Raw genomic sequence first — 11,842 nt, 5'->3', positions numbered from 1 at the left:
ATCCATAAATACATGTAACAACATTCACAAATGTTTATTGGAAAGTAATTCAAGAACATGATATATACATATTTGTGAAAACATTCTGAATTTATTTCTGCGAGATATATTTGTGTGAGCATTTGGGGAAAATGTTTGTGAATTTATGAATTGTGTTTTGAATTTACGAATCTGATTTTATGAATGTGAATTGTGCTGTGAATTTATGAATTGTGTTTTGTAAATGTATTATTATTGAGACTGTTCTGTCTCCATAGTTCTCGGGTAAGTTAAAGGTGAAGATAATGTTAGTAAGTTACGTTGCCGTGCAGAACTAGTATGTGTAACATACTATTGTAAATTGTCTCACTAGGCTTTAGAAAAGTAGGCTTTTAATTTTGTTGAGTTGCAGTTTATTTTAATTATAAAGATTGACAGAGTAACGTTAGCGCGAAATATCACTCAGGTAATCAATTAACACTAGCGTTACGTCGTCCTAGCACAACAATTCAGGCCTCAAAATTAACAATAAATTCCTGGAATATGGGATCGGAACAACATAAACATATGCTAAAACGTTAAATACAGTTATAATTTTGGGGAAAACACTTTAATCTGTAAAATTAATTAAAATATAAATAAAAGTGTGCCTTACCTCAGAAAACCAAACTGCCCTCTCAAACTCCAAATCCTAATGTTGCGGATCAAACCAATCGCACGACGTTGTCAAGGCATTGAAGCAACCATCGCCCAATCAAATCTCAAATCTGGAGAGCGTGGGCCTTATGTTCATTTTTAATTTATCATAGTAAGTTACATTTTCTACGCATAAAATTAACTGTATTAATTATGTTTTTAGATTTTATATCATTTTAAAACGTGCAAAGTTACGAATTACACTTTACTGTAACCGAGTACGTTTACTCAGGAATGTTGCCTTTAACATTATCTCCCTGTTTTTTTTCCACTCATTTTTACCAAATTCTGCAAATTATTAAACTATAATTACAACTCTCAAATGGACTGTTGTCAACACATTTTTATATAAATGATCAAATATAACAAATGATAAAATGTACAAAAATATGACAAATGAAGGATAAAATAATGTTTTGGATCAGCAAAATGACATGAATTGTTTTGGTCCTACCACTTATCTTAAAATAATATTCTACAGTCTGAAATAGATTGCTTTTTTACATCCTTATTTAGACAAAACTATTTTCCTCTTGTCATTACCCTATTAATTATAATTTTTCTTCATGCTTGCACTGTTTTGTGAAAAAAAACTAAATACAATTTTATTCAAGGTAAAGACAAAAGACTTTAGTTCAGTTACAGAATTCTTTTAAATTTCAAGGTGTCTGAGAGAAATATGTACACATGGCTCTAGCTGAAGGTTGTTTATATGTGTATACTGCTTTCTGCATTTAAAATCTTCAGTTTCTTGCTTTGCAGTGCTTATGTGGTCCGGTAAAAGATTCTAATAAATGAGTCAAATAAAAGAGCCGGTTTCAGTCCGTGTCAGAAGATTCAGTGGAGCTGTTGGTGGAAGATGACTCTGTGTCTTTCTTTGTATGTTTTTTCTTGTGTTTCTTCTCTTTCTTTTCCTTTTTCCCTTTCTTCTTGTGACTCTTGTGCTTTTTTTTCTTGCTTACTTCTTCCTCATCATCACTTGAATAGGACCTGCAAACACAAAAATAGCGATTGAATATTGTGTGAAATTGTTTAAGAAGTAAGTTCCGAATGGAAATTATCTTTAACAATGAGAAACTATTTTGCCGACAAAAAAAATGTTTGTTGCCTTCTGGCTAAAACAATCAGAAATTTCATAATTGTAAACAAAATTAAAAACCTTATCTTTAACTTTTACACTTGTGATTTTACATTTCAACCCGACATAAACAAACACAAGATCATTTTTTCAAAAAATCCATATAACATTCATACAACTTCTATTCTATTCTATAAGTCTTCAGGGTAGTGTTGCACCAGCCATTCATGAGTTCTTTCTTAAATGAGAAGGTAAAGTCCACACTAGAGGCTTAGTAACTACTAGCTAGTTTGTAACTAACTAGTTATTCGGTTGCACCATTTGGTCTTAAGGCAGAACTTAGATAGTAGTTCGTAAGCTCTCTGTAAAGTAATGCATGGTCACATAATATTATGTTTACCTTCAATAGTCTAATAGCAGCCTTTGAATTCGTGAGGAAAAGTTGTGTTGAAATGTTGTGAATTTCAAAACGTTTTTGATTTAAACTTATTTTATATTACATAATAACGGTAAAAAAATTGTTCAAATGGAATACTACCTAATTATGAATATCATAATAGGTATTAAATATTTCAAATTAAACAAGATTAATAAACAAATGCCAATTAAAAACAATACTGCATCATAAAATCATAATAAATGACATGTTATACGTGATTTCATTTTACTGCCAACCGCCAATGAAATAAAAAAGATGATTCTATTTTGACATGCACAACACAGGCAGATGGATACACACACGGAGGTGCGCTAGTTCAGTGATTTTGTTATTTTATTCCCACAGTTACTCCTGACGGGAGGCTTCTGTAAATATTTAGTTTATACGTAACATTACGCTTCAACTAAGTTGAATGGTGCAACTCAAAAATATTTAATAGTGCATAAGTTGTTACTTAGTGCCCGTTTAAGTCAAAACTAGGCTAAGTTGTAATTTATGCACAGCTGGTGCAGCCGGCCCCTGTAGCTTAACATGTGTTCTTGCTCTCCTTGGCCTATTTCTAAGTGGACAAATGATTTGTTAGAGTCTAATCCTTTAAGAAATGGTATTGTATATTTGTAGGTAAAATTCAGACATTATAAATGCTGCACAGGCATGGTCCAACCTGAATGAGAAGAAAAAAAAAATAGTAAAACAGAGCAATGAGTAAGTTCCAAATGTACCTCTTTTTGGCCTTACGTTGGGATGTGACCTTACTTTTCTTTTTACGCTTTTCCTTTTTGGAATCCTCTCGAGAACCTGAGAACAAAGTATTTAATAAACATTTGTACACAAAATTAAATTTAGTGCATGTATTTAGTCTGTATATTACTATTGCTTATGACTTACTAGTCTGCTAAACGTAAACTTGTTTAACAGTATAAACATTAAACATAACATGAAAGACATCACCAATCATTAGGTATACTGTTTTTTGCTATTTCAATAACAATTTGTATAGGTTACACACTAAAGCACACATTTTTTTTAAACTCAAGTGCAATTTAAGTATGCTTAGAAACAGGGAGGGAACCTTTTGAATGGCTGGTACCCAAGACCTTTTCTTTACAGACAGCTTCCTGTTCCTCTTCACTCTCCTCAGTGCTGGTACTGCTCACATCCAGAACAATGTCCTTCCTCGGGTCCACACGAACAAAATTGCGACATTCAAATGTCAGATGTCCAGCTGATGAAGAGATTAAACAATTAGAACTTGAAAATATACAGACACCAAAGTAAAGACATTTTAAGTATGATACGTACGATATCCGCATCTTTTGCATCCAGCTCTGATGTTGTCCTTGTTTGGACCTGTTGGCAGAAACACATTGATTTGCCTATGACGCGAGATCAATCATAAACTGACGGAGGATGTGTTTTCATTTTATTATAATAAAGATTACATTAACTAAAATAGTAACGTTAACCCGAGCACCACCTATAAAATATCAAGCAGCTTGAGTCTATATAAAACATCGTGTTGCTATTTGGTCTTACAAATGTTCGGGTGATAAAAGATATAAACAAAAGTGAATAATCAACTGACGTTAATCCGTAAAAAGTGTAATGACACTTTCTAGAAAGTTCCAAATGTAGCATATAGACAACAACCACTATAACCAATAGAACAATTCATTGAGCACTTCAAAAGCATACCTGGGTCAGCCATTATCTCCTCAAAAGTATTTTAGTAGAGAAAAAATAGATTAAACCAAAACAATTGGTTTATTTTGAATGGACTGCTTTTCAAACCGTGAACTCGATCCCTCTGGCAAATGACTCCGAGTGGAAACGCAACCTGCACTATGGTTCCCACTACAGACACGTTATCCCTGTGCACTTATTAGCATCCCCTTATATAATTCTTCTGATAGATGTACCCGATAAATACTTGCTTGATAAAATAAAAAGAGACTGGAGATATTAAGAGATTTTCTAATTTAATCTACTTTACGTTTCCTCACTTAAATATTGCTTGCTTATAACTACTATTTGTGTCTTTTCCTATAGGGGGCGCAAGGCGGCCCAAAAGACGAATTCCCATAGCTTCGCCTTCAGATTTTAGAAGACGTTTGGTCTCCTTGTGGACATTTGCATTGTGAAACCTACAATCATTTCTATAAATGAAATGTAATTAATAACAATATGAACAAATAATAGAATCAAACGAATGTGATTGGTTAGATTTTTCAGCGCGTGAGAACGTATGAGGTACCACGTGACCATGTCGTTGAAGCTTCCCAAGCGGTTTGACCAGTAAAACTTGATTAACTTGAACAATTTAGTACTTAAAAACTTTAATAACAGCAGCTTGAATAAAAACAATACTCAGTTAGAGACAAAGCTTGGTCGATAAACCTCACGCTATATTGCGTGATGTTTCACTCCGTTACGGTAGGGGGCGATAGTCACCTCAAGTCAAGTCTTAACTAGCGACTCTGCGGGTTCGAGTGAACCTGGGGTGCTTGTTTTATTTTTATAATATTGAGGTCTCTTTTATGATTTTGAGGAAAATCTACACATATACTCATTCAGAATGAGTAACATATACATTCAAGAGCCACCCACGAATGGAAAGGTGAGTTTTATCAATATCAAACTCCTGTTGCTGGAACGCAACTTACTGCAGCATTATGCGCAAACACAATATAGCTATTCTGCATTTTATCTAATGTTATTTACTGATGTTACTTAACGTATCTAATGTCATTAATTTATTTTACGCAATACGTGATATAGCCTACATACCACTACTTTACCCTTTGTATGTAACGTTACTGCATATAATACCCATGGACTCTTACATTATCACAATCATTTCCAGTCACTTAAGTTACAGTTTAACTGTACAATGACACATGATTTCGAATAAACTTAAATGTCTTTTCAATCTCATAGGTCCTGCTTAAGACCACAGCAGGTGATATTGATATGGAACTTTGGTCAAAGGAAGCTCCAAAAGCATGTAAAAACTTCACTCAGCTCTGCATGGAGGGTAGGTGACAATACATAATTTAATTTACAGAAATAAATATATATATATCACTTAAATTCAAAGTCACATGTCGCTTTCTCATTAAAATGGTGTATGGCTATGGCTACTTATAAAGCTACGTGTTTATTGCAGGTTACTATGATGGCACAATCTTCCATCGTGTGGTCACAGATTTTATTGTTCAAGGAGGTGATCCAACAGGTACTGGAATGGGTGGCGAGTCCATCTACGGTCGCCCATTCAGGGTAGGTTGAGCATTTGATATGATTTTCTTAAAAAGTTAATAATTTTAAGATCTTATAAGTATCTATATTCCATTACAGGATGAATTTCACTCCAGGTTACGCTTTAATCGGAGGGGTTTGGTTGCAATGGCAAATGCAGGACCTCATGATAACGGGAGCCAGTTTTTCTTCACACTGGGACGTGCTGATGAACTCAACAACAAACATACAATTTTTGGAAAGGTCATATTTCATAGTGGTAGTTCCTGTGGTTGTAATTCTCTATTCTCTGTCCATTTGTGGGATTCGTCAACATTTGGATGTACGGTTGGTGAACAGTTTTTCTGTTGTGTTTTTGGCTGCAGGTCACAGGAGATACAGTATATAACATGCTGAGGTTAGCAGATGTGGAGTGTGACAATGATGAACGACCTCTCAACCCACACAAAATTAGATCTACAGATGTAAGTTTGGTTCTGTCCTGTAAATGTTCTTTGCGTTTAAAATGCAATCTTATTTATATGAAGTTGTTTGTTTTGTGCAGGTCTTACACAATGCCTTTGATGACATCATACCTCGTGAAATTAAAGCTAAAAAGGAGAAAAGCAAAGATGAAGGAAAGAAATCGCAGTCCAAGGCCACCAAGTATGGCAAACATTAAACATACACTTTTGTTTATTTTTATTTTATTTATTTTTAAGTTTGTGAAAAAATTCCAACTTTAATGACAATGTAAAGATGGGAAACAACATATGTAAGGTAAAATGACCAAAACAAATACTTCAACCAGAAATAAAATAGATGGGTATTGATTATTTCGTATTTGGTAGGTTTGGATAATAGAAAATGGGCTGTTATATTTTGGCTAATGATACTTTTTGCCCATATAGCCTTATTGACATCAGCAAAAAAATCCTATTTGTTTCGGAGTACTAAATAATTAAATGGTGTCAGTTTTGATTTCATGTTTTAAAAAAAAAATGATGTTTGCTCTTGTGTTTATAAACTTTTTTGATTTTGATTAATTAAAACAATTATTTGTTTATTTTCTAGAAATTTCAGTTTGCTGTCATTTGGAGAAGAGGCAGAGGAAGATGAAGAGATGGTTAATCAAGTCAGCCAGGTCACTTAAGCTTTCTAACCAATAGGAAAATTCCTTCATACCCAAAATCATTCATGTGTGTGAAGATGTGTTTTTTCGTTCACTAACATGTTCTTTCTTGCAGACCATGAAAGGCAAAAGTAAGAGCAGTCATGACCTGCTGAAAGATGATCCCAAGTTAAGCTCCGTCCCAGTTGTTGACAGGTCAGAAAGAAAAACCCTCAGTCTTCTCATGAGCGGTTTTATTAAAATGCCCTTGTCTGTTTTATTATATTAATAAGGTGTGATTTAAAATATACGCAAATGTGAATAAAACCATGATTTTTGTTTTTTTGTGCAAAGGAAAGACGATGAAAGAGCAGAAGGGGATTCTCTTGAGGTACATCCTTTTAATGTTGTTTTCTGTTTGGTGCTCATTTTATTAATTTCTTCCCTCACACAGTGTTCATGTTTTTGTGTGTGTTCACTGCAGGACACAGATGATGACGTGGAGGAAGAAGCTGATGGTGAAACCGATAGGGAGAAGGTCAAAGAGTACATCTCCAAAAAACTGAAGAAAGATAAGACGGAGGACAAAACTGAGACCAGTCTTGAACCAGTGAAGAAGACTTCTCGCAGGTATGGCATTGATCTCGCTTAGTTATGACGTCATTTTCTCATAGTGCTAGGATTCAGGAATGAAAAATGCTTCAATTTTGTGTATTTTTACTTATTGTGTATTCATGACGCAACAAAATCACAAGCAAACGTTTGATATGCTGCTAGTTTTGAAACAAAGGTTCTGTTTTCACCTAATATGATCATGTTTACAAAGCGCAGAACTAGGAAAAAACTTGAAAGTGCACATGATGTTAAATCTTCTTGGAAATGGAAGTTCGCCTTGTTTACAAAACTTTGTTTAGAGATGTAGACTTGATAACCTCAGCTATTGATGTATAGAAAGAGCAATAAAGGTGTTGTCCAGCAGAAGGCACTGTGGTTCTTTGAACATCATGTACTGGCAGGGGATGGAATAACTTTGGCGTCAACAATACTACATGTTTTCTTACTACTGATCTGTGCTGTTGCCTTTAGAAAAATTCATCAGTATTGTTCGATTTGAGATATAGTCTATTACGAGAGGTCTGTTTTGTGATTGGTTTCAATCCATCAATTAATGACTGGCTTCGGATACTTAATAATATCAGTTTGAGGTGTTGACAGACATTTTAATTGTATACTCTTTTTAAATTTATACCTTGGTTTAATATTGAAACTTTATTTGAAATCTTTTTATAGTTTTTTTTTACCTGGACAGGAATAAGAAGTTATGACTACATATCAGATTTTATTTGATTTATGTTATGCTGATACTATGGTATTTAAAATGCCATTAAATTGTAAAACACTTATTATCCATATATTCATTCAGCCATGTTGTGATTGCAAGTTATAAAGTTTGTGTCTGGGAATTTGATCAAGTTGTTATTGGCAGGCCTGTGAGCACTAGTGATTGCATTTTAAAAGAAGCTTGACTGATGTCTGGACTGCATACATCACTCACTGCGTCACACCTGTTTTTCTCCTGAATTTTGAAACAATGTTTTTTGTTCTCAAGTCATGTTGCCGTAAGTTAGGGGTCAGTGTGTTTTGTTCATGTGTTCCATAGACAGTTGCAAATCCATCTCTAGAATTGAAGGCAGGATTCTTTTGCACCCTGCATATGCTTAGAGCGGAGCATCCGAGTCCCCTGAGTTTAAGAACATCCACTTTTGGATGGTCCACGATCCAACAGAAAGCAGAGATTTAGATTAGTTCTATTAGAGAGAAAGAGTTTTTGTTTTTGTTAGGGGATAGGTTTTTTGCCAAACACACTTTTGCAAAGATATGTGCACATGTCACATATTTCCAATGTTGGTCCAGTAAATAATAATAATAAATTAAACTTATGATTATGCAAAGTTTTGAAAACAAGCAAAACACATAAAAGAATGCTTAAGACCCACAATAAGTGTGAATACACTGAAGTTTTTACTTTGTTATAGACCCTTCAGGGACAAAAAGTCAGTACAGGGTAAGTATGAGTTTTAGAATAGTTTTGAGTAGTCAGAGATGCGTGTCGTGCATGTTGTGACTGATGTTTTAGATGTTCTGACAAAAATTGTAAGCTAATAAGGAGCAATAAAAGAAATATCGTGAGCATCCTTCACACTTGTGGCGAGACCATATTCAAATTGGTGGGACGGTTCACGATGATCAGCTCGCCATCCAAAAAATTTTAATAAGATCAAGTTGTTGAAATTCCAGACAGAACAACATGTTCAACCTCTCTAAATCAGCAGAACCATATTGTGTTCAGTAAAAAGCTCGACTGCCTATGCCTAATACTCCTAATATTGCTAAATGCCAATGACACCTGCAGTCAACCGGAACCGAAACTAAAATGCCCTTCACTCCCATTGGATGCACTTCAGTGGACACGGCTCCAGTTCCTTCAAGGTGAAGGAAAAATCTGGCTCACAAATCAAATGACAGCGGGGGAAACGGCTCTCTCCCGCCAAAATGGCAACCCCAGCGTTACTCGAGAGACACAAGACTGTAATTTTCTGTCTTACCTTAGAAAGATGAATTGTAAACATGATTCGGCAATATTTTTTGTTTGCACATTTTGGGTACCGCTGGGTTTTCTAGGGCGCTATTGTTTACTTTGCTCCACGCCTAAAGATGCTTCAGATCCTGATTTGTTCTAATTTGTTCAATTACAAAAAAAGAACAGGGATAAACGGCTTTGGGTTGGCTGGAAAAAGTTTAGTTTGAGAGTGATGCACTCCCAAAAAAAGAAGCATATTTAAAGGTATACGCTCAATAAATTTGTGTGGAACCCAAAAGAAGCTGTTTTGAGAAATGTCTCGGTGGTTTTGTGTCCATACAATGGAAGTCAATGGGGTCCAATGTTGTTTGGTTTCCAGCACTCTTCAAAATATCTTCTTTTGTGTTCTGGAGAAGAAAGAAAGTCATGCAAGTTTGAAAATGACATGGCGGTGAATAAATGATTAAAGAATTTTCATTTTTGGATGAACTGTTCCTTTAATACTTCTTCATAAGCCCATAAAGTTTGCAGTATCACGGAAGATTAGATTTTGACAGTCTTCAAAGCCTTTTCCACTTCAAACCCACTGTCGCGGATGCATATCGGTCCATCTCATGTAATCCATGAAACCATCGTGTGACCTTTGAAAATTCAGGGATTAACGGATTCATAACATCAGCACTGACTGAGGCTTTAAATGCTGAACCCTTCCCCGCGTTCCCCCCTCCCCTTCTGGAAGCACACCTGCCTTATCTCAACATCGGCCGTTACGTGTCTGGATAATTTTCCGATCATAATAAACACACTCTTTTCTTTTTCTACATAATGAAGTAATGGTCAAACCCACAGAGTCTCGCCGCTTTGATTGACAGCTAGCGAAATGCAGAAAGACTGTAGTATATTAACCACAAGCGTAGTGTTTGGCTGCAAGAACTGTAACCCAACGCAGTGGTTTGTCTTGGCGCGCAATCAAAGAGTTGGCTGGTAGGTAGAGTATTGGTGCGAGACAAAGAGAGCATTGTTGAGGCCGAGCGCTCTTTCCTGCTAGAAGGCTTTCAGGAGCTTTTAGGTGAAGGGAGAAGCTCTGCTTGCCAGTCACCTGGAAAGGAAGCTCAGGCTGTAGGAAGGATCTGATGTTGGTTGGAGTAAAGTCTACGAGGCTCAAGTCAAAATCTAGGTCCTCTGGATCTGTGTCTGCTGCTTAAGATAGTATTTCATTTCCTGGTTGGCTTTCTTGATGTTTCTTTTACCAAGTATAGTTCAGCACGGTTTAGAAAAAGACGTCCGATGTTCCTTCACTGATGAAAACATGATTTTTTTGAGGGGTTACAATCATGCAACTGAAATCCAGTTGAATCTGGAACCTACTGTTAGGTTGTTTTAAATGAAATGTACAAGGAAACCTCTCGGTTTAATATTAGATATTTAAGACCAAATCTGAAAGTGTAATAGTTTAGGAACTTGTAAAAAGTATTTAAAACTGCAATGTGTAACTTTTGCCTCTATATCGCCATCTCTGCTTGAAATGTAAAACTGCAGAATTATCTTCCTCTGAAATCGTACAATTTTAAGACCGTATTGAACACTGATTTTTATGTATTTTCCTGTACGTAATATTTGTTTTTTTGTTCATTTTGAACAAAAATGTTGTTTTGGTTAAAAGTGGAGTTTTTACTTTCAGAAAACTGTGTCTTGTCACTCATGTCAGTCGTGGTAGCTTGTTATCACGTCACATAATTACCGGATTGTGATTCATTTGTTTTGTAATTGTTTTTAATAGCCAGTGTTTGTTGTGCCATTTAAATTTAATTACATTTTTAATTGGTTATGTTTTTTTTGCAGTACATTATCCATAAATTATAGCAGCAGTTAGTCTAAGTTTTAGTGGTCATACAAAAATATTTTAAGTACTTTATAATTAGGGTTGGGAATCGAAAATCAATTCCAATTTGGAATCGGAATCGAAAGGCTAGGAATCGGATCGGAATCGAAAGGAATAGGAATCGGATACTTGAGATTAAAATTTGAATTCCTCTTATCAATTCCTGTGTGCATATTTTCAGAAAAGTACATGCGTTGCATGATCTGCTGATATCTCAATAAAAGCCCTTATGAAAATTATCGATTATTTTACTATAGTGAGCATAGTTTAGCTATAGAATTTGCATCAAAGCACAGGAATCACAAATTAACCATAGTTGCATTATAGTAACTGCAGTTTAACCATGATGTAGTTCAACTATGATAATACAAATTGTAATAATTCAGAAAAGGTGTTTCTATGTGTAAATATACACAAAACGGTGCTCATAAATATATAAATATATTTTGCAAACAAGTCAATAAGCAGGCTAAATGACCATACAGGTTGATATCTAAACGTTTTACTTCAACTGTGGAATCGAAACTGGGAATCGATAAGAATCGAAATCGATAAGCAGAATCGGAATTGGAATCGGAATCGATAAAATTGAAACGATTCCCAACCCTATTTATAATGCAATAAGTCAAGTACTTTATAGTATGATGATAATAATAATAACAGTTATTGGGCATCAGGAGCTGTATTTTAAATATAAATGGTTGTGATATGATCATCATGGCATTTAACGTTTTTCCTCCTTATGGCTCCAGACTTATGACTCCACCTGCAAGTTTTATTACTTTTAGATTTATGGATTTTAGATTATTTATTAAAAACAAATAAAGTGATTTAAATTT

General features: G+C 34.9%; 2 protein-coding genes across 2 annotated transcripts in view; one reads left to right on the top strand and one right to left on the bottom strand.

Moving 5' to 3' along the window:
- Positions 1–119: 119 nt before the first annotated feature.
- On the bottom strand, positions 120–4,027 carry srek1ip1 (SREK1-interacting protein 1). The gene is made up of 5 exons (XM_057321410.1): positions 3,888–4,027; positions 3,495–3,542; positions 3,265–3,417; positions 2,915–2,990; positions 120–1,665 (listed from the first exon to the last, which is right to left on the bottom strand). The coding sequence occupies exons 1-5, from the start codon at positions 3,898–3,900 to the stop codon at positions 1,494–1,496; spliced, it is 462 nt and encodes a 153-aa protein (XP_057177393.1). The 5' UTR covers positions 3,901–4,027; the 3' UTR covers positions 120–1,493.
- A 573-nt stretch (positions 4,028–4,600) lies between these two features.
- cwc27 (CWC27 spliceosome associated cyclophilin) overlaps positions 4,601–11,842 on the top strand; it is a 44,078-nt gene continuing 36,836 nt past the window's right edge. Inside the window, exons 1-10 of the mRNA XM_057321837.1 lie at positions 4,601–4,809; positions 5,130–5,226; positions 5,359–5,471; positions 5,550–5,693; positions 5,816–5,914; positions 5,995–6,095; positions 6,504–6,573; positions 6,677–6,756; positions 6,895–6,931; positions 7,025–7,170. Coding sequence (XP_057177820.1) covers positions 4,768–4,809; positions 5,130–5,226; positions 5,359–5,471; positions 5,550–5,693; positions 5,816–5,914; positions 5,995–6,095; positions 6,504–6,573; positions 6,677–6,756; positions 6,895–6,931; positions 7,025–7,170 — 929 coding nt within the window. The 5' untranslated portion in view covers positions 4,601–4,767. The remainder of the gene's footprint in view (positions 4,810–5,129; positions 5,227–5,358; positions 5,472–5,549; positions 5,694–5,815; positions 5,915–5,994; positions 6,096–6,503; positions 6,574–6,676; positions 6,757–6,894; positions 6,932–7,024; positions 7,171–11,842) is intronic.

This window comes from Triplophysa rosa, linkage group LG22 (genome assembly GCF_024868665.1).
Source record: "Triplophysa rosa linkage group LG22, Trosa_1v2, whole genome shotgun sequence".
Taxonomy (NCBI): domain Eukaryota; kingdom Metazoa; phylum Chordata; class Actinopteri; order Cypriniformes; family Nemacheilidae; genus Triplophysa; species Triplophysa rosa.
This window is presented reverse-complemented; position numbering and strand designations above follow the sequence as displayed.